The following is a 23,987-nucleotide window of genomic DNA, read 5'->3' on the forward strand; positions in this document are numbered from 1 at the left end:
ATTATTTTGAATAGCATAGTCCCTCTCTCGGTTCCTGCTTTTCCTCAGCTCGGGGGTCTGTGTCCGGGCTCAAGTTCACCATATGGCGAGGCCCATTTCCTAGGGGCCTCACACAGGAGCGTTCCCCACAACATGCATTAGAAAATTCTGCCCTAGAATTTTTCAAAGTGGTTGTGATGTACATTTTCACCAGCTATGTAAGATGATTGCAATTTACATCTTCACCAGTACTTATTATTCTATGTAATTTTAATTTACATCATTTTCCTAATGTGCTTTGTAAGATATATATATATGTAGCCTACCAATCAAAAAATAAGCCCAGAATCCTAAAATACATATGTATGATACAAAAAAAAAAAAAAAAACGGAGTCATGAGCATATGGTTGCCTAAAGAATTCAAGTCTGTCCTGCTATTAATGCAGTAGAATTAAAAAAAAAAAACAGTAATATATATATATGACACTGACATGAATTGAAGCTCTAAGTATAAAAGGTAAACTCATTACATATTTAAAGGAAAGATCAGAAATTAATCTATTCTAAATTACCTCAGAAAAGTAAATATTTCTTAATACCAAATAAAAAAGCACCAAGTATGAAGGCCAAATTTATGAATTAGATTATGTCAAACTTAACAGCTTCAATTATCAATAGATACTATTGCTGAAATGGCATTGGGACAATCCATAGAGTATTAAAAAATATTTGACACACAGACACACATGCACACACACACACATAAAAAATCATAAACATATCAAAAATATGCAAATACATTTGACACATCAGTAAGAAAAATACAATACAAAACAACAGTTGCAAAGAATTCTGACACAATATTTTTAAAGTGGCTATCATATGATAAGCAAATGAAAAGCCTTTGATCTTTCAATGTCATGGAAAATGTGAACTAAAATTATGAGATACCACAGCACACCTACTAGTGTAATTCAGATGTAAAATATAGAATATGAAAAGTGCTTTAGTCAGCTCAGGCTTCTATATTTCATTTATATTAAATAATACATAATATTTTATAGAACAAAATACTCTATATAGATAGGGTATCTTATAATCAAGAAATTTTACTTCTCAAGAGTTCCAGTGACTGGCAAGTCCAAGATCAAGGACCTGAAGCATTTGTTGTCTAGGGACAACTCTGGTTCATAGATGGAGTCTTCTCTCTGTGTCCTCATGTGGTGGAAGGGGCAGATAAGGATCCTCTGTCTTCACTTTTAAAGACTACAATCTCACTCATGAGAGCTCTATCCTCATGGTCTCTGACTCAGGCCCCCATCTCTTAACCCATTGTGCCTGATGTTGCGATTTCTTGAATTTTTGCAATCTGACCTTGGTGATGATCTTGAGCAGTGGATATAAATAACTCCTATAGATTTGGAACACTAGGCATAATTGGGTTTAATATTATCACATGTAAGGCTAAGATTTCAACATATAAATTTTGAGAGGACACAAAATTCAGAGCATAGCAACAGTCAAGAGTTAAGGTTGTTGAAAAATGAGAAAACAGAGCTAATATGCCCATGGAAGTGTAAGTTGTTATAGCCACATTATATCGTTTGGTAGTATCTAAAACTAAATAAACGTATACCTTAATAATAATTGCCACTAATAATAAGATAACACTTTCACCCCTCAACAAATAATCAATGAGATATCTCCTCCAAAATGTAGACAATATATTATTTTAAATACCACTATACACAGTAGCTCCAGAAGCCAACGAAATGTTGCCTAAATAATCAAATGGAAAATAAATTATCTACCACCCACTGGAACACTTTATAGCAGTAAGAATCAATAATGCATGAATACATGCAACTATATGAATAAAACACACATACAATACTAAGGACTCAAACACTGTTTGACCCCAATTATGAAAGGTATAAGATAATACTAAACGAATCTGTACAAATTGAGATAGTGGGAGATTTAGGGAAACAGATTTGAAAAGGATCCAAACAGGCATTTCGGGCATTCTGATAATGTTATATTTCATAATTTGAATGTTGCTTTCATAGATATGTCTACTTTGTGAAAATTTAGTGAATTAATGACAAGAACCACTTTTCTGCAGGTACATTTTACTTTAGTGAGAAATAAGGAGAAATACAGATACAGGTAGAAGATATCTTCTGTTTACTTATATGTGAAATGATACTGTGAACCTAAATTACTCTACTACAAATTTCAAAAGTTCCATTATTTACCACAATAGTTAAAAGACTAAAGATTAACAGGAACAACCTAAAATAAACAAAGTATAATGAGAATGTATGTTAGAAATTAACCATTAAGCTTTTCAAAAACGTTGCTAATACAGGTCTATTTTTCGCTAATGACAAGTGAATAATGTAATTAATAATAATTACAGCAAAAAATAAATGTTTTAAAAGGTTCACATGCATTATTACACTTGTGACAGTGATAAAGATTGCATTCTCGTGATGAAGTAAAAATACTAAATGTTTTTATGGTATGTAAATATCCAGAGAGCCAGAGTTCGTTCAAGCATCTCTTTATTCATTCAAAATGTGTTTTTTAGGACACATTATTGAACATAATTGAAAGCCATAAAAAAACTAAACCAAAGTAAGTTTTTAAAACTTAATTAATTGCACAGTTTGTCATAAATTTAAACAAAAATGTGCAACCTTTAGATCATAGCTTGAAATTTACCTTGAAGAAAAACAGGTAAATATAATTAGCCACTTTGAAATGCTTGAGATGAAGCTGACCTTTTACACAGAGAACTATATAAACATAATGACAATACTTATTGTTCTCCTGTTATGAGCCACAATGTTATGCTGTTTGCAGACATTCCCTAGAAGTCTCAAATACCAATTCAGAGTCCTACTATTGCTACTCCATTTTACAGAGAAAGAGAGAGATACTCAGTGACTCGAAATTAGTTTTGATCCGAACATCTGTGTTCTCAAGTGAATAATTCTCAATATTGACTGTGGAGCTGAATTTCACATGGAACTTTAAAATGTACAAAGTTGGGTCATTACAAAGACTCATTGAAACTAACACTTAAAGAGTGAGTCCTAGCCACCTGTACTGTCGTACAGCTCCTTAAATTGTAAATTTGTCTTCCACTCATCCACACAATCCCAAGTATGCATTTCTAAATATGTTTATTTCTTCTTATTCAATGATGGCTTTGTTTTGTTGTTATGCCTGCTGTTTGCTCATTCTTCATAACTTGTCATTGCTTTGGCAGAGCTCTGTTGAAAAACTAAACTGTTGATTCTCAAGTTGCGTAACTATGGTTCTTTATTTCAGGTTTACATATTTATTCAGTTCAACTACTCTTCTTTCTGGATTGAAGATTATGATTACCTCTTTTATTTTGGTTCTGCTGTGATTGACAGCCAATATGAATTAACTTACTTAATGATAGAATTGATTGACTGTTTTCACTGTAACTAGCTATAGTCAATCTAAATTGTGATTTTGTATCGATCATCTCCTGGATCCATTGATGATTAATATACCAAAACCCCATACTGCCATCCCATCCTTAAGAAAAATATAGTCCCTCTGTTACACAGTCATCTCACAGAGTTAGAAAGCTAGCTAAAGATTGAGAAGATTCTTGGCAAAGTTATATGTCCTTAACAGGGTGTTGATTATAAGAATGTTCAATTTATAATTGTTTATTAAGTTATACATAGGTTATTTTTCTATATCAATATTTTTATATTTAAAAATTTAATAACTGAAACAACAGTAACAGACTAACATAAAGCCAAGGTAAAATCAAGGAGAAATTTGGGAAGAATCTTGTAGTAACTTTTGTAAAAGAAATTGGCACAGAAAAGATAAAGAGAATTACCTGGATTCTGAATTAAAGGTTAGAGCCAGCAGAAAGAGATCATTGATTGCATATGTGGTATTAGAAAGAGTCGTCAAGCCTGTAATCCCAGCACTTTGGGAGGCTGAGGCGGGTGGATCACAAGGTCAAGAGATCAAGACCATCCTGGTCAACATGGTGAAACCCCATCTCTACTAAAAATACAAAAAATCAGCTGGGCATTGTGGCACATGCCTGTAACCCCAGCTACTCAGGAGGCTGAGGCAGGAGAATTGCCTGAACCCAGGAGGCGGAGGCTGCCGTGAGCTGAGATCACGCCATTGCACTCCAGCCTGGGTAACAAGAGCGAAACTCCGTCTCAAAAAGAAAAAAGAAAAAAAGAAAGAGTCGTCACTGGTGACTAGGATTTTTGACCTGACTAACTAGAAAATAGTGATAAATATTTTCTGTCATGGTAAAAAAGGCACCATAAAAAAGGGTTTTGTTATTGTTGCTATTTTTTTCTCTTTTAAAGCAGGAAGATCAGGTAGTCAGTTTGAGTCATTTAAATTTTGAGATGCTTATTAAGCCATCAGATTTTGTATAATAACTGAAGAAATGAGAGTTAATATACACCAAAATAGAAGAGATTAAAAAATAAGCAGAAGAGCAATTCCAACTGTAGAGGTCAGAAAAATGGAAAACTCAACAAAGCAATCTGAGTAGAATAAGAGTAAAGTATATGAAAAACATTCTGGTGTAACTGGAATCAAGTGAACCAATCAAAAAACAGATTGATCAACTGTACCAAATGCTGCTGATAAATCAAGTCAGATGAAGGCTAAGAAATTATCATTTCATTTAGTGTGAACACCATTAAAACAATGTTGGTGGACTTTATAGAGTGATAATCGAATGTTTTAAAACTAAGAAAAAACCTGAGAGAATAACAATTAATGACATAGAGAAAGAGAGGAAAACTGCCAAAAATATTCTTTGGTAGAAGTGAGGGTACCTACGCTTACATAAAAATAAAAGGATCACATCTCTAGAACCTCTGAGAGTTTTCCACAGTAATAATGAGAAACTGCAATATTTGACTATAGATCCCTGCAGTATGCTAGATACATGTAATAAGTAGGTTTCCCAGTAAAATAGAAAATAACATTATTAGCTTAGGGTAATTTGGGATCATGGATGTGACATATTAAGGATTTGAGAAGAAACAGTATGAAATAGAAAGCAGCCATAAACAAGAATGAGATCATGTTCTTTGCAGGGACATGGATGGATCTGGAAGCTGTTATTCTTATCAAACTAATGCAGGAACAGAAAACCAAATACCACATGTTCTTACTTATAAGTGGGAGCTAAATTATGAAAACACATGGATACACAGAGGGGAACAATAGACACTGGGGTCATTTGGAGAGTAGAGCGTGAAAGGAGAGAGAGAATCAGGAAAAGTAACTAGCAGTACTAGGCTTATCACCCTGGTGATGAAATAATCCGTACAACAAACCCCCATGACACAAATTTGCCTACATAACAAACCTGCACGTGTACCGCTGAACTTAAAAGTTAAAAAATAAATTTTTAAAAGAAAATAGTTATTTACTAATAGAGAAATCTGCAAGGCTTCCATTGACATTATGTTTTGTGAAAGGTAATCATTGTATTTGGGTTTTTCTCCAGCCATTTTCAAGTTTAGGGTGTAGGTAGGTATAATTAGGACCTTACCAGTGCTGCCATTTAGGGAATAGGGTAACAGGGGAAGAAAGCATAGGAGCTGAAGAGGTACACAAGAAAATGCTTGCAATAGAACATGGAATTTAATCAGGGAAAGAGGAGATTAAGAAAATAATGAGAAATAGTAAAAATTTAGTAGAATAAATATGTCTATGCACATTTTTTCTGTTTTGTTTCAAATTTGGTCATGTCTTGACTGAATTTCTAAGTAAATGATAGAGTCATGGTAAAATTTTACTTAATTTATGACAATTTATGAAATATTTTAGTAATATTTTAACAAATGATATTTTAGATTAATAATATAATGCAATTATAATAAAATATAAACAAACTCATAAATAGAATTTTGAGGGACTTTGAAAGATTCATATTAAGAATTAATCTAGCAATCTTAGAATCTTTGTTGAAATTTAAAACTATCAGCAGCACCAGACATATTGCCATGTAGAAAGACAACTTTGATTTGTTTGACAGATAGCTATGGTGGGAGCTCTTCCAAGACCACTCTGATCTGTGTGCGTGAATTCAACCTAAATTAGTAGAGGGCTGACATAGTTGCAACTGTGTATGAATTAATGTTCACTGCTTCAGGGAAAGATTTGAAAATACGTGTACTACAGGGTGGCATATTGCTAATGACCATTATTTATTCAATGTCATTCATTTTATACAGGAAGAAATGAATAATATTTCTGAAATACATAGATTATCCTAGGACTGGGAAAACCTATATTATCAGAAGTTTCCAGGAACTCATTCTGAATGTCATAGAGTTAAAATAACTCTCAGATTTTCCTGAGAGGCAAAGGATATATTTGTCCCACAGTAATCATTTCTTCAAGCTTCATCCCTCCTTTTGTCTTCTTCCATTCCCTCTATACATATTCCAGACATTTAACGGATAAGAAAAACCACCTGATTCTTAAATAGAAAGTATAAATTAAAAATAAAATTTCAATATGATCCAATTTTAAACTCTAAAATAAAGGTGTTAAGAATCAGTAAAATTGTACTAAAGTTCAAGGCTACCTAAAGAGCCATTCATAATCATAGGTTTTTCTATAGTTTATATAAAATATGGTTTCATCTGAGTGTATCTGATTTGCAATATAATATACAGGAAGAAAAAGTATTTAAAATAAAGTATATAATAAGAAGCCCTATTAAAACATATTAATTTGGTTTAATTACCAGCAGTTATTTTTCAGTCTAATGTCTAGAATTATTTGTATTTTATAAACATGTATTAATAATGTATTACTTAAAAAGTAACAATCTGATATTGCCTTTACATATATTACAATACATTCCAGGGCTAACTTTTCTGTTTTGAATATGTACTCACTAAAACTATAAAAATTAGACTACTTAAAAATAAAAACTGAAAAGTTAGATAAGAAAATGATAATTTAGTTATTTGATAACTTACATGGCTATTCCTTCCACTAGAGAATTCTCTAAAGGGAAATAATGAGGTCAGTTTGATCTCCGGCCTTGAAATATCTTATACTTCACTCCTTTTGTTCTAAAATTCTGTCTATAAAATTTAGACTCATCTGCTTTTATCATATTCTACATATGTAGCTACGAAAACATTTTAATATTTTACAGCCCAATGATATAAATTTGGGGGTACATGCTTTGCAGACTTGTAAAAGAGGTGTCTTCGGCTGTTCAGGCTGTTATAACAAAATGCCTTAGACAGAGGTATTTATAAACAACATAAATTCATTGCTTACAGTTGCAGAGGCTGGGGAGTTTAAGATCCAGGTACCAACAGATTCAGTCTAGTGAGAACTCATTGTGTGTTTCAAAGAATGCACCTTCTGTCTGTGTACTCACATGGCAGAAAGGGCAAACAAAGCTCCCTCAAGCCTCTTTTATCAGGGAGCTAATCCCATTGATGAAGGCTCTGCCCTTATGACCTAAAAGCCTCGCCTATTAATGCTATTGCACTGGAGATTAGGTTTCAACATACACTTGAGTGGGACATAAAGATTCGGAACATAGAAATAGACATATTTGATTTCTATAAGTTTGATGAAGCTAACAAAAATGCAAGAAATTTATCAAAATGTATGGATTTCCATATGATAATAATAAAGTTAACTGATTATATATATATGGCTACTACATTGTTAGTAAATTTAACCATTTATTTAGAATTTTTGTCCTGAGACTGGCTATCTCTTTTGGAGATTTAGTGTGTTGTAATAATTAAAGTTACATAAGTGCTATAAAATATAACTACTGGGCAATATATTAATAAGCCATTTTTGAGATGGAAATTAATATTGTAATGGATTATTTTTGATAGAACACACTATACATTAACTTAAGCACTTTATGAATATTGGAACGATTAAAATATTTCATAAAGAATAATTTTCAGTATAAAATAAAAATTATTTCAAAGATCTCTGATTGTGATATTTTCAAATGGCTTGTAATGGAAATGGAGCCAAACCCACTCCATTGATTAAGACTTTTTGTTTTCTTGGCTCAACTTCTGTTATAATGTAGACTACCAGTCAATAATCTTATAGCATAATTTCTAAGTGGGTTTTCCCCTAGCATCACAGACTTCAAGTTAAATTACCAAACTAGTCCAATTTTTTTTGACCAGTTAAAATGTTCATCTACCTAAGAGAAAACTACCACTCAATATCTAAGTTAAAAAAATAGAACTATTGAGTGCTAGTTTCATGTAGTTGCTATATTTTCTTTCTAATTATGTGACATATAACTCAAGACAGTCTAAAAGTATTAAAAACAAAGTTAGCAAAAAAATGTGCATTTAAAGCTCTTGAAATTTACACAGTTCTTCCTTGTCATATAATGTTCTAAAAATTACATGTGAAAAAAAATCAAAGAGCATGTGTGTACTTTATAGCAACATAAAGTCTTAATATCACTGAATAAGATGCTTGGTCACCTTGCTCACAACTATGTAGTATTAGTGTAGCAATAGAACCAATTAAAATAGAAGGAAATAAATGCCAGCGCAAAAAATAGATAAATAAGACAAAGTTCACCAAGATATTCAAATTATTCATTAAAAATGCACTATAATGGGGTATTAAATGTGCATGTGTATTTGTGACTAAGATTTTCTGTAATATAGGAGACTTTGACTCCAAATTATACTTACATCACTCATAACATGATTTTGTCATTGGTGTAGTCCAAAAAATATTGTTGGAAATATGTGAAAGATTCATTCAATATAATATTTAGTTCCAAAATAAGTCCTAATGGAATTATGAAGGCCAACTCAGGACACGGAATATATCCAAGATAACTCAGTAGAAAAATAAGTATCTGAGTCTCATAGTTAGGAATAGAACTGATTCCTTTGTAACTTAGATATTCAATGGTAGTTTGCTGCTACTCATTAACAAATGTAATTGTGGCATAATGAGACATAGCCACTTTTCATAAAAATATATCCAGATGTACTGAAATGACTGTTTTCAGCATTTTTTTCTTGAAAATGACACATTTTCTATAACCAAGACAAAAATCATAAAATTGAAAGCCATCTCCTACTGAAATTATGCATGTATTCTAAGCGTCCTATACATACACGAGTAAGTTCAAGGGAAATTTGGACGTGTCTTTTCCCATTCATTGTACAACTTATAATGCACTTTTTACATACATGACCTAATTGATCTTTGGGACATAAACACTATTATTTATACAACTGTTCTGAGAAAAACTGAATGAAAATAAACAAGATCACAAAATTATTAGAAGTTTGAATCATGTCATTTCATTCCACTGTTGTTATCATAGTTAACTTTAATAATCGCAAAATGATTTGTGATTCGAAATGAGCCTCTGAAACATAATGAAATCCTGTTTCTACAAAAAATAAAATATTAAGCAAGCATGGTGGCATGTGCCTATAGTACTAGCTTCTTGGGAGACTGAGGCAAGAGGTCAACTGAGCCCTAGAGACTGAGGCTGCAGTGAGCTATGATCACACCACTGTCCTCCAGCCTTCATGACAGGGTAACAACTCATCTCTAAACCAACATAACAGAAATAAACTCAAGAAGTAATAGTAACAAATGATACTAGTTAATATTGCTAGTTACAATTCTATTTAGATACATTTACATTTCGAGACTTAGGAAAAATATTTGAAAGTCTGAGATAATTCCTCTCTCTTACTAGTTTTTATCTCTCATCTATTAGTCATTCTAATTCACCCATGCCAATTATTTTTACTCTTTTATTCAAGAAATATTTCTATAGCATATTCTAGATATTGCACTGGCTTTTAGGAATAGAGGAGTTAATAATCAGATATTGGTTTTGTCCTAATATTATTAACTCTTAACAGGAATACAAGTACGAAATTACTCAGAGAAGAGACTAAATAATGGCCCTCAGTGATGCACATCCTAATCCTCAGAACCAGGGAATACTGTATATAATCCTACATGGCTAAAGGGACTTTGCAGATGTGAATAGGTTAAAGACCATGAGATAGAAAGGTTATCCTGAATTATTCTGGTGGGCTTGATGTAATACAACGGTATTAATAATAGAGGAGGTGATGTGATAATGGGGACAGAGAGAGAGAACATCATGTAACGCCGGGTCATGAACCAAGGAATGAGTACAGTACCCATTCTAGAAAGTCAACAAAAAGCAGATTCTGCCTTTGATATTCCAAAAGAAACCAGCCCTACACCCATTTTAATTTTAAGCCAGTGAAGCTGAATTTCAACCTCTGGCCTCTGAAACAATGATAATGTGACTTGTTAAAGATGCTAAGTTTGTGGTCCATTTTAACAGCTGCAGTAGGAAACTAACATAGATGTGAAGAAGGCTCTTGGGAGTAATTTTAGTAGGTCCAAGTGTTCGACAGAAGAAGACATTTTAGAAGATATTTTCAGAAATAAGAAAATGTAAAGTCAGGAGACTCTTGTTGGAAGAGTTAGTACCTTTTTAAAAATTATTTGTATAAATGTAAGGGGTACGAGTGCAGTTTCCTTGGACATACTGAGTTGTGAAGTCTCAACTTCTAGTGTAACCACGATCCCAATAATGTACATTGTGCCCATTAGGTAATTTCAGAAAATGTTTAGTTATTGTCAGGAACTTCTGGAGAGCTTCTTAAGAACTTGGTTGGCAAGCTGCAGACTAATGTAAGGTATGACTGGGAAGGTAGATGGATACTAAATTAGTTTTTGACTTCGGTTAATGTTGAAAATCTGAGGCATTTTAAAAAATTCAATGAGATACATTACATTGTTTTAAGAAGTTACAAAATTATGACTTCAAGACACTCTATATGCTATGAATACAGTGAATTTGAAACACAAAATAGAAAATGAACACTTAACAGGCAGATAGAAAGATGTATGCATCGTCTGAGATCTAAGAGAAGGTATCCCAAAGTAGAAACACAAGTAAATATCAACTGAGAAGGTAGCCCAAAGTAGAAACACAAGTAAACAACGAACAAAAGCTTTAGGAGGTAAAACGTGCTGGATTGGTTGAATGAAAAAAACACATTCATTAAGGATTCTTTTTTTAACTTGAACATCTAACACTGTAATAGATGGTAGTGCCCGCTATAAGGTAGGATCTTCGGAGAGGCAGCATGCCTGGGAAGGAAGACAGATGGTGCTCATGCATTTATGCTGGGAGGTACAGAGTTTGAGGTGTCTATGTGAAATGTAATTGGAGTTATTGGTAGGTATATATTTAGTTTTGGGGCACAATAAACTGATTTGAGTAGAGATGGTGAAGTTTAACATAAGCTCAGTGAATAGAATGCAACTCAAGTTTTGACAGAAGACAAGTTTACCTAAGAAGAACACGTAGACCAGGTTTTCTCAAACTTAGGACTGTTGACATTTCAGCATCAGTAATACCTTGTTGGGCACGGGGAAGCTGTCATGTGTACTGAGAATATTTAGGAGCATCACAGGCCTCTATCTTTTAGATGTCTTTAGAAATACTGCCCGCTCCCACCTTGCTATCAGATCACCACTACCATCACCAGTTACAACTACTGTAAATGTCCTTAGATATTGCCAAATACTCCCTTGCAAGATGCCTCTGGTTGGGAACACTGGTATGGAGTAATATTAGGAGATGAGCAATTTGGATTGCTGAGGAGTAACATTTTGAATGCTGACTCCCAAGAAAAAAACGACACAAAATGAAAATATTATCACATGCTGCTGACATGTTAAGTAGAAAAAGTCTAAAAGATACTAGATTTGAAAACATAAAAACTCTAGTGACTATAAAGGTACTATGCATAAATGCTATTCTGAACAAACTATGTCAGTTCTACCAACTATGTCACATAAAATTACATTATTTCAAGATTAATTTCTTTTTATGTCAGAAAGACCATTTTTGTTTGCCTAGTCTTCCAACATCAGAGATTTTCAAATTCTTAAAAAAAATTCTAGCTCTAGGGAAATCATCAACTATTAGAGATTAGAGATCTATGTGTTATTTTAAACTATTCAGTATCATGTTTATTATATTTATTATTCCAAGGTTGGAAGGAGAGACAAAAAGAGTAAAAAGAATAAATTGTTTAATAACTGAATGAAAAACTGTGAATGTGCTAAGTGGATTAGCCAATTTTCACACCGCTGATGAAGACATACCCAAGACTGAGTAATTAATAAAGAAAAAAAGATTTAATGGACTCAGTTCCACATGGCTGGGGAGGCCTCAGAATTATGGCAGAAGGTGAAATGCACATCTTACATGAAAGCAGGCAAGAGAGAAGAAATAAAAGCCAAGTGAAAGGGGAAACCCCTTATAAAACCATCAGATCTCCTGAGACTTAAACACTACTACGAAAACCTTGGGGGGAACCTCACCCTGTGTTTCAATTATCTCCCATTGGGTCTCTCCCACAAAATGTGGGAATTATGGGAGCTACAATTCAAGATAAGATTTTGGTGGGAACATGGCCAAAGCATGTCTCTAAGTTACTTTAATGCTCCTCAAAGTAGAAGAGAAAGGACACAGAGAAGTGGACTGAAGTGGCATATCAGTAATAGTCGCATGCCTTGAGAGTAGAGACATAGTTATCTTAATTATGTCAATGTTCCCATCATCTACTAGATGTCGTTCTTAAGTCTAATAAGAAAAACAACCTATTCAGAAATATTCTGTAATTACAAAATTTATACAAATTTTAATTTTCAGTGCTTCTATACACTGCCATTTACTTAATGTTTTAAACCACTAATATATATGAGCTCTAAAATTTCTCAACTAAATGTAACCCTTATTTTGACAAGTCTAACGTTGGTCTAACATAAAGGATCAAAACAAGAAAGGACAAGTATTGTGAACTCTGATTTTATATTTGAGAAATTAAGAAATATATTTAAATTTTACAATTATTAATTGGAAAGACTTAAATAGGAACCTGATTTTTTCTAAAACCACATCAATTTTTCTTACTGCTTTCCTGCACTTTTTATTTTTGACAACTTAATGTTCATTCAATGTTGTCTAGCATTCTAACATATAATAATTATGTTACTCTCGCAGATAAGGATGTGTGGTAAATTGTCTGAAACAAGAAATAAGTTTTAAAATGTATTCCATGTTAGAATCATGTAAAATATGCTTACTTACTAATGCACGATTACCTCCATGTTTCTTCCTAACATTATCTTAGCAGTGTTCACCTAGTGAAAAATTATCTACTGTCTTTTATGTGTATTCAAAATCCATGTGTATACAATTGCCATAAATTGCTATGGCAGAAGTGGCCATGTTATTTAGTCCACAAGGAAAATGATTTAAAAAACACAAAATGGCCGCAAAAATGTATGTCTCTATATACATTTCAGAATTTCAGTTATCAGTTTATTCCTTCATCATGCTTTATACACAATTTTAATCATTACACTGTGGTTATTAAGCACAGAAGATTCAAGTTCAGTTTTCCCGCAGTGGAATGTTGACTTTCACACTTACTGTGTTTTTCTATTGCTGCTGTCACAAATTACAGCAAACTTAGTGGTTTGCAGAAACATAAATTTAATACCTTACAGTTCTGCAGTGGGATATGTGCCTCACTAGGCTAAAAAGGCGTCTACAGAGCCCTGCTCTATAGGGGGTTGTAGGGAAGAATCTTTCTCTTGCCTCTTCTAGTTTCACATTCCTTGTTTAGTGACTTGTGCCCTCCCTCTTCAAAGCCAGCAATGGCTGGTTCAGTCTTTCTCACACTGAATCACTCTGGCTCTCAGTCTTTTGCTTTTCTCTTCCACTTTTAAGTATTCTTGTAAATTACATTGGGGTCAGGTAGATTATCCAAGATAATCCATATATTTTAATGCCAACTGATCAGTATGTTTATTTCCATCTGCATGCAGCCTTAATTTCCCTTTGTGATGTAAGGTGACATATTCTAACACAGACATTTTGTGAGCGTGTGTGTGTTGGGGGGTGCTATTTTTTTCTATAATGAAAAGTGACATTTATGGTCATTTACATCAGAAGTTTAACTTGAAGATTTGACATAATATACTGTATTTGTAAGTATCTCTGTCAATATTAGTCATAATCATTTTAAGTTTGATGTAGGATCTTAAATTATAAAATTTGCTTTGACATGACATGAAGTTTTCTGCTCAGTTTTGTGAAGAACTATGCAAAATTTCATCATACCATAAAATCCCAGTAAAATACCTTTTCTTGACTTTATCAATTTTCTTTCACCAACTTTTCCAAAAATTATTCCTAGGACCAATTTCTGGCATGACTCTAGGTCTCCTTTATGTCCTATACAGATCCAAACATACACATATCTTAAATAATTCTTCTTGTAATCCCAGCTACTCAGGAGGCTGAGGCAGGAGAATTGTCTGAACCCAGGAGGCGGAGGTTGCGGTGAGCCGAGATTGCACCACTGCACTCCAGCCTGGGTAACAAGAGCGAAACTCCATCTCAAGAAAAAAAAAATCTTCTTCACCTAATTTAACATGAATGTTATGTATTTGGGTGACAGCATAGAAATACAATTTTATATTTGTTTTTAAAGATAAATTATATAAAATTTTATTCAACTTTACAAATGGAGACTTCATAATGTGTCTTAAAGATGTTTATTTTAAAATGCAAATGGGATATGATAAAAAATGTTGTGAAGGTGTTATAATATATTTGGACAATGTTCTGTTCCCATTTCATAGTTTATAATGCAACAGTTACAAAAGCTCCTCCCCTCACCACTAAGCTCCTACCTTAGCAAGAGATTAGTGACTATTTCATAACTTCCATTCTTACTAAGCTCTTGTGCCACAAGGAACAACTTCTAACACTTCAGGAGAAAGGAATGTTTATCACAAAGTAAAGCACCTCCTGAGTCAGCCTATTCAGGGAGATTTGCTGCCACTTTTATTAAATTCCTGAGGGTTTTATTTCTCAAGTTATTACTCTCAAATGTATGAGCAAGAAAGGCCAGAGCCTACAAGACTTTAATGTGTCTCTTCGTGTAAATATTTACTAAAATTAAGAACAATGCAGTAAGTCAAAGCAGCGTGTCTGATGACTTTCCACTTTTTCTATCTTCCTGGTATTCCCTGGTGGCCAAGCAAGTTGGAGGTCAGATCCTGTTTTTGACACCAATTTTTGACTTGGTGTCAGTAACATAATATTTCTGAAGAGGTTTTTTACAGTGAAGGGGTTATATTAACACTGAAATGATAATCTTGTTGTGGGTTTAAATGAAATTGTCTATCAAAATTATTTCAGAGGCTCTGACCCAATACAGGCTTTCAATGCGTTGTAATTTTATTAACATTTTTTTCCAATGGTTTTTTTCTGTTCTCTTACTTTCCTTTAATCTTTCTATTTGGACACAGGATTTATTTAATTTTATCAACCTCACTCAAAAACAGGACTCCATATATGATATTTACCACTGGTGGCCAGCTCAATTATAAAAAGAAACAAAAAGAGACAGTTTGGAAAAATAGAAGACAAAAGAATCAAATTTCCACATTTTTTCCTGTTTTCTTATTGTCTATTATACATAAGCCCTATCTTAGTCGCACTGAAAATTTGTTACATCCAAGTATTACTTATAATTAAATAACTTTGTTCTATTACCATAAATGAACCCAATATCAACTTAATGTGGCTTAATTTTATATTATCACTGGGAGATCAAAGAATTTATTGCAAACAAGCAAATAGGAAGACCAAGTCAAATTTATCTTAATTTCCTTTCTTACAAAACACACACCTTTCTTACAAAACATTCTGTTGCTTAAAAAAGCCAGAGCTTTTTAGATGGACATGTGTATCCTAAACCATCCATTCCAGTGAGGAGGGGGAGGAGGCGGGCATAGTTCAGGGAGCAGGTTTTCAATGAACAAACTGATGCCAGAGCTGGACCCAGAGAACAACACTTTCATATTAACATATTATGACAGGAGATCTTCGGTAATGAGCTGGCCAGGACCTCATTTTTATATCTCAATGAAATAGCTCATAGAATAGCATGCTACTTTCACGATTACGATACAGGATTGGGTTTTCAATGTCTGTATGGTAAGAGCAATACATGCACTGGGCTAGAGAGGAATAAGTGAAAAGGTATCGAGAAAAGCTTCACTTTGTTTTCAACTTCATTTTGCACTTGCCACTAATGGCAAGTTAAAAAGATGTTTTAGCGTGCAATGCACCGCAGGTTAACAGTAGATGGGGTACTAGCTCAATTATATATCTCATCATCAATCCTAATATTTAGACACAGAAACAGGTGGGTGAGAAAGTGGCAGCATTCATTTTTATTATAAAACTTCTATATTATTTATTGTTATATAGTGATTATTGCAAATGCCATTTCACGTATCAGCATTATTATCCCCACACACGTGGCATTTTCTCAAAAACTGAGTCAGGGCTCAGTTAGAATTCATTAATGGCATACTAAAATAATCTTTTCTTCTCTTTTGTTAAATAACTTTTTGTTGCTCACTTACAATGATTTAATAAAATAAATTAAACTCTGCTTGAGTCATGGAAAAAGAGCAATAATTTTAGTTTTAATTTCACAAGGACCTATTGAGCAACCATTTTGTTCCAGCTGTTTACAGGGAACTAAATTGGTAAAATAAACAGACAGTATATTCTCCAACTCCCTGTACCATAAAATCAAATATTAACTTTGCAACACAAGCCAAATTATTTAAAAAAATCTAAGCTTTAATTTGCCTACATGTTAAATATACAATTAAAATGTATACCAATATGGTTTAATAATATGATAAAAGATAATGCTGTGTTATAAAATACTATGTTTTAAATTCTGTTTTCCCTGTGTTTTCTCAACCATTCTATTATTTTGTGCTGTAATATTGATTTGGTACATGAAATACCCAAAATATGTATAAGGCAGTCTTTACTTCTGATTCATTGAGTCTGTGGTTGAAGCATTTCACTCTTGGATCCTAGATATTGTAAATCCATAGTGTCCAAAAGCATGCGGACAGAAATTAAAATTTTTGAAGTACATAATGAGGTGTGTTGGTGAAATGGGCCACTTACGTCTGCATCTTTTTGATCCTTGAACCAATGAATCTTTTTTTAGTAAAGAAGACCCTCCAGGAAATATTGGCTGTTGTTTTCACATATGCTGATACTGTATCCTGTAGACACCCCAAGCCGTAGAATGTTGTCCCCATTCTAGGGATGAAATTGAGTCTCCATTAAACCATTCAAAATTTCTACCAAGCTCACTGCTTCTGGGTGAGGGGGCTCTTTGAAAGACCAGTGGATTCTACTTATATTACCACATTTTATCATAATAAAACACAACATCATGTGCAGCAACAGAAAATGCATTGTCTAAGTCCACAAAGATGGTGTTGGCAGAAAGTCAGTAGGCAGGGAAAACAAATCCATAACTGAAAGCGTGACTCTCACTACCTGCACAACGCATTGCTCTTTCCATGACAGGAAGGATCGAATGTAATCAATGGGCTAGCTAGTGACTTGCTGAGACACATTGTGTACGCTGGTAAAAATAACGTCCTGAGAGGGAGAGTAAAGAACGCTGATTTGTATTTTTCATTGATTCCATTCTCACCATGGAAAATTTCATGCTACCACCATGACACCACTGAAAATAAAATTGAGAAGACAGCGGTACAATTGGCTTTTGAGGTCTGGCAGGAGTTAGTTACAGCACACCACTGCACTTGGCAGTTTGTAGGTTCAGATGCAGCAGGAGCTATATCAAGCATGGTTAGGGGAAGGCCTTTTAAAAAATATTTTCGGAGACTATCCCTGTACTTCTCAAATAAATAAGCAACTAATTCCAAAATTCATCCTGAGGATCACTTTCCTGGGGTATAAAGAGTATGCAAAAGGGTAAATAGGGATGTTTAGGGCAAATAGGAACTAACAGGAACATATAGAAATCCCAACCACATCTAGTAGAGTGACTGATTTAGGACGAGACTCTGAACAATATGACTAGAATCCACAAACTAAACCATACATACCTCATTTACTTTACCAAGGCCCTATAAAATAGTGAACATCATTTAATAACCCCTGAGATATATATATGGATATAGATACACATGTAAATATATGTTTAGAAAGGTGATACAACTTATCTGTAGTATAAAAATGTATGTTTTAGTACATTCTAGCACACAGCGACTTCTACGCTACACAAAACATACGGTGCTGAGGGAAGGCGTTCTTTTTCCAGGGTCCACAGGGGGGCGTAGTTTTAAGGGCAAGAATTTCCCCGCGCATACCCCCTCCCCTCTCTCTCCATCCGGGAGATTTAACGGTTTATGTTTGAATTTCACGGGGTGGGAAGAAACTAAGAGTCAATCACCCCAGGGGAAGTTCTAAGGAGCTCCTTTCATTGGCCAGGGGTCTTGGAGAAGGCGGGGCTTCCTCGCAGGTTAGAAGCCCGCTTCTTCCACACCCCTTCGGACCCCACTTTCTACAAACACTTTTCAGTCCGGCATTTACTGCGCGCTACGCCACGGTCCCCTCTCTAATTCTTGAGAGGGCTGGAGACCAAGAACCTGGAGAAACGTCCTCTCAGGGGTGCTGAGGGCACCCTGAACCCCTGAACCCCAATACTACATTTTGGCGAGCCAGCCAGGAAAGGGGTACAGACAGAGAAGACAACGTAAAAATCGTGAGTCAAACCAGCGCCGTTCTGTCCTGTCTCTGAGAACAGCTGAAGCTGCCGCAGTCAGGCAGGGCAGTGGGAAACCAGGCAAGGGGTCTGGGGGCGGGGAGGAGGGGGGCAGCCTCGGAGGCACCACCCAGGCCCGGGAGGCACCACCCAGCCCCGGAGGCTCCACCCAACCCGGGAGGCTCCACCCAGCCCCGGAGGCTCCACCCAGCCCCGGGAGGCACCACCCAGCCCCGGGAGGCACCACCCAGCCCCGGAGGCTCCACCCAGCCCGGGAGGCACCACCCAGGCCCGGAGGCTCCACCCAGGCCCGGAGGCTCCACCCAGCCCCGGAGGCTCCACCCAGGCCCGGAGGCTCCACCCAGCCCAGGAGGCACCACCCAGCCCCGGAGGCTCCACCCAGCCCCGGAGGCCCCACCCAGCCCGTCTTAAGCGGCGCAGCCCAGCAAGCGTGAAAAGTGAAGTGTTTTTACCTTGAAGCGCTCTTTCTGCTTTCCGTCTCCTTCTCCGTCCTTCGCATAGTATCTCTTGGACTCAAACCTGAGGGAGCCCCAGGGGCGGAGGGGCGAGCACCGTCCGCGGGAACAGCCCAGCCCCGGGCGGAACTGAGTGCGCAGCCGTGCGCTGGAGAAAACAGCGGGGAGGGGCGCGAGCCCGGGGAAGGGGGCAGCCTGGCGGTGGCTCCGGCCGGCTTCTCCGGCGCTCCCCAGCCCCAGGCAGCAGGGGAGAGGCTCCCCAGGGCGTCTGCCTGCGGGCCGCGGGTCCCCGTGTGGGCAGTAGCGCGGGAAGCGGCCCAGGCGTGCGAGCGGTTCTGGCGGCGTCAACATGGCGACCGAAAGCCGCGGGGCGAGGGAGCGCACGGGGCCGGCGGCAGCTGTGAACACGCTTTAAATTGGCACGACGAGGGGCCGTTTGGCTCAGCTGGGGCGGCTCCGGGCGCGGACGCTCATTGGAAACGCAGCTGAAGAACCTTTCTGCCTCCCGTCCACGCGAGGGGCCGGCTGTGCAGCTGCTTAGGGGGTAGGGCCGGCAGGTGCAAGGTTGCGGGTTTGAATCCCTGGGGCAGCCAGCCTTGAAGTGGGGAGATCTTTGGGGGAAATTCAGAAGCTGAAGGCTGTGGGACTTTGTGTTTGGTGTATAATTTGTCTTTCTTAGGATTCGCTCTCTGCGGCAGAACTTTCCCATCTAGAAAATCATAGTTAAAGCAGTTCCTGGGCCAAATAGTCAATGGCAGGTCTCACAACCTAAGGGCATTTTCCTGCAAGGGAAGGTGGGTTAGGGGAGAAGAGGCCCGGGTCCTGAGGGTCCTTAAGGGCATTTTCCTACAAGGGAAGACGGGTTAGGGGAGAAGAGGCCCGGGTCCTGAGGGTCCTTAAGGGCATTTTCCTACAAGGGAAGGTGGGTTAGGGGAGAAGAGGCCCGGGTCCTGAGGGTCCTTAAGGGCATTTTCCTACAAGGGAAGACGGGTTAGGGGAGAAGAGGCCCGGGTCCTGAGGGTCCTTAAGGACATTTTCCTACAAGGGAAGGTGGGTTAGGGGAGAGGAGGCCCGGGTCCTGAGGGTCCTTAAGGGCATTTTCCTACAAGGGAAGACGGGTTAGGGGAGAGGAGGCCGGGTCCTGAGGGTCCTTAAGGACATTTTCCTACAAGGGAAGGTGGGTTAGGGGAGAGGAGGCCCGGGTCCTGAGGGTCCTTAAGGGCATTTTCCTACAAGGGAAGGTGGGTTAGGGGAGAGGAGGCCCGGGTCCTGAGGGTCCTTAAGGGCATTTTCCTACAAGGGAAGACGGGTTAGGGGAGAGGAGACCCGGGTCCTGAGGGTCCTTAAGGACATTTTCCTACAAGGGAAGGTGGGTTAGGGGAGAGGAGGCCTGGTCCTGAGGGTCCTTAAGGGCATTTTCCTGCAAGGGAAGGTGGGTTAGGGGAGAGGAGACCCGGGTCCTGAGGGTCCTTAAGGGCATTTTCCTACAAGGGAAGACGGGTTAGGGGAGAGGAGGCCCGGGTCCTGAGGGTCCTTAAGGACATTTTCCTACAAGGGAAGGTGGGTTAGGGGAGAGGAGACCCGGGTCCTGAGGGTCCTTAAGGGCACTTTCCTACAAGGGAAGGTGGGTTAGGGGAGAGGAGACCCGGGTCCTGAGGGTCCTTAAGGACATTTTCCTACAAGGGGAGATGGGTTAGGGGAGAGGAGGCCCGGGTCCTGAGGGTCCTTAAGGACATTTTCCTACAAGGGAAGGTGGGTTAGGGGAGAGGAGGCCCGGGTCCTGAGGGTCCTTAAGGACATTTTCCTACAAGGGAAGGTGGGTTAGGGGAGAGGAGACCCGGGTCCTGAGGGTCCTTAAGGGCACTTTCCTACAAGGGAAGGTGGGTTAGGGGAGAGGAGACCCGGGTCCTGAGGGTCCTTAAGGACATTTTCCTACAAGGGGAGATGGGTTAGGGGAGAGGAGGCCCGGGTCCTGAGGGTCCTTAAGGACATTTTCCTACAAGGGAAGGTGGGTTAGGGGAGAGGAGGCCCGGGTCCTGAGGGTCCTTAAGGACATTTTCCTACAAGGGAAGGTGGGTTAGGGGAGAGGAGGCCCGGGTCCTGAGGGTCCTTAAGGACATTTTCCTACAAGGGGAGATGGGTTAGGGGAGAGGAGGCCCGGGTCCTGAGGGTCCTTAAGGACATTTTCCTACAAGGGAAGGTGGGTTAGGGGAGAGGAGGCCCGGGTCCTGAGGGTCCTTAAGGACATTTTCCTACAAGGGAAGGTGGGTTAGGGGAGAGGAGACCCGGGTCCTGAGGGTCCTTAAGGGCATTTTCCTACAAGGGAAGGTGGGTTAGGGGAGAGGAGGCCCGGGTCCTGAGGGTCCTTAAGGGCATTTTCCTACAAGGGAAGGTGGGTTAGGGGAGAGGAGGCCCGGGTCCTGAGGGTCCTTAAGAGCATTTTCCTGCAAGGGAAGGTGGGTTAGGGGAGAGGAGGCCCGGGTCCTGAGGGTCCTTAAGGACATTTTCCTACAAGGGAAGGTGGGTTAGGGGAGAGGAGGCCCGGGTCCTGAGGGTCCTTAAGGACATTTTCCTACAAGGGAAGGTGGGTTAGGGGAGAGGAGGCCCGGGTCCTGAGGGTCCTTAAGGACATTTTCCTACAAGGGAAGGTGGGTTAGGGGAGAGGAGGCTGGGTCCTGAGGGTCCCTAAGGGCATTTTCCTACAAGAGGAGATGGGTTAGGGAAGAGGAGGCCCAGGTCCTGAGGGTATTGTCCCTGCCTCGGCCACGTGGCCTGCCTTCTTTGAGCTGTGAGCTCTAACGGGCCCTCGCTAGAAGTTTACCCTTCTGGGGCAGGTTTATTATCCGGCCTGTGTAAATTGGACTTTTGCTGGGAAGTATTGGCACCCACCTCCTGAGCCTCAGTGGCCTTGTTGGGGCTCGTTGGTATGTGACTACCCACCCACCCAACAGCCCCTCTCGATCCACACCTCTGTGGGAGTCACTGGAGCTCATGCAGGCAGTGAGGGGGTCCCGTGACCTGGTAGGCCGTGACTGGAATCCAGCACATGGGAGGACGCATCTTGGGCACATGAAATTTCAGGGTACTGACTGAAAGACGTTTCATTTCAGTACCCATTTTACCTGGGGGACACCTCAGGTCTAAGTGGCTGTAATTTCTTTAGCTGGGGTGCGGGCATCCCTTGTGTTCGATTTCTGATGGGTGCTTCTATTCCCAAGCTCAAGCCTCCATTAAACTGTATACTGGAAATTTGGACCAATTTAGCACACAGTCTTTAAAGAAGAAACTGTATATTTTTTCTCTGTCAAACAGTGTGGCCAAGTTACCCTCTGCCAAGTGGAAAACCTAACCCCCTAAGGGAAGGGAATAACCCAAAAGTTTTCCTGGATTGATTGCAGGACGCTTAAGGAAGTACACCACCCTGTCACCAGACTCCATAGAGGGTCAGTTAATACTAAAGGACAAGTTTATTACTTAGCCCCAGGTATCAGGAAGAAGCTCCAGAAACTGGCCTTGGGGCCGACGCAGAGTCTAGAATCATTACTGAACCAGGCAACCTCCGTGTTTTATAATGGAGGCCAGGAGGGACAGGCTGAAAGGAATGGGAGAGCTCAGCCTCCGTCATGGCTTTCAGGCAAGCAGACCCAGGGGCTCAGATGAGGGAAGGGCTTGGGGTAGCTGCTAGCCTGGCAGAACTTGTTATCAGAGCGGTCTGAAGGGACATTTTATAAGAAATTGTCCGCAGAGGAATGGTCCACCATCTCCTCCATGCCCGCTGTGCCAAGGGAATCACTGGAGAGCACACTGTCCCAGGGGATGAAGGTCCCCAGGGCCTGAGGGGTCTGACCAGATGACCCAATGGCAGGACTGAGGATTCCTGGAGCAAGTGCCAGCAGGAGCCGTCACCCTCACAGAGCCCGGGGAAAGCTGGCCACAGAGGTCCAGGAAGTTAATCTCTTAGACACCGCATGGCCTTCTCAGTTTCTCTCCTGCCCTGGAGGCTTGGTGCTTGTTAATTCTCTCCCCTCAGACTCTCCCTCTCTAGACCCATCCTGGGATCTACACCTGTGTTCCAACAGAAGTTGGGTTTTCCTGTTCAGAGAGGGGGATTGAGGGAAGCTGTTCTCTTTCCAGGGTCCACAGGGGGGCGTAGTTTTAAAAGCTAGACTACCCAGCGCCATGCCCCCCATCCCATCTCTCTCTATCCAGATTTATTCACGAACGCGGGAAGAAACTAAGAGTCAGTCACTCCAGTGGAAGTTCTAAGGAACTCCTTTCATTGGCCTGGGGTCTTGGAGAAGGTGGGGGTTCCTCCCAGGTTAGAAGCCCCCTTCTTACACACTCCTTTGGACTCCATGTTTGGGTCCCTTGCAGGAACGCTCCCTTCGTGGAAGCCGTCTTTCCCTCTCCTGGATTTCCCCTCTGGAGTTCCCTTCCACACTCTCTCGTGGAAGCCTGTCTTCCCTCCTAAACTCCATCTCTATTCCCTTCCACTCAGTGCGGAAGCTGCTTTCCTCTCCTGGATTCCATCTTTCTCGATTCTCTCAGTGTGAGAGTTAGCAGTCTCTCTCTCTCTCTCTCCCCCCCCCTTCCTCTCTCTCCCTCTCTAAATCACTTTCTACAAACACTTTTGAGTCTGGCATTTACTGTGCACTGTGCCCTTGTCCCCTCTCTCATTCTTGACAGGGCAGGAGACCAAAAACCTGGACAAACATCCTCTCAGGGGAGCTGAGGGCACCCTGAACCCCAATA

General features: G+C 39.2%; 2 protein-coding genes across 12 annotated transcripts in view; one reads left to right on the top strand and one right to left on the bottom strand.

Annotated features, from left to right (window-relative positions):
- LOC118149139 (uncharacterized) overlaps window positions 1–19,619 on the bottom strand; it is a 429,176-nt gene extending 409,557 nt beyond the window's left edge. The window contains exon 1 of the mRNA XM_078355141.1: window positions 19,233–19,619. Coding sequence (XP_078211267.1) covers window positions 19,233–19,586 — 354 coding nt within the window. The 5' untranslated portion in view covers window positions 19,587–19,619. The remainder of the gene's footprint in view (window positions 1–19,232) is intronic.
- Window positions 18,547–23,987, top strand: part of LOC144580101 (uncharacterized) — an 852,895-nt gene continuing 847,454 nt past the window's right edge. For all 11 annotated transcript variants that reach the window (XR_013529026.1, XR_013529027.1, XR_013529025.1 and 8 more), the window contains exon 1: window positions 18,547–18,759. The gene's annotated coding sequence lies outside the window, so the exon portion shown is untranslated. The remainder of the gene's footprint in view (window positions 18,760–23,987) is intronic.

The sequence above is a fragment of the Callithrix jacchus genome, chromosome 18 (assembly GCF_049354715.1).
Source record: "Callithrix jacchus isolate 240 chromosome 18, calJac240_pri, whole genome shotgun sequence".
NCBI classification, from domain to species: Eukaryota; Metazoa; Chordata; class Mammalia; order Primates; family Cebidae; genus Callithrix; species Callithrix jacchus.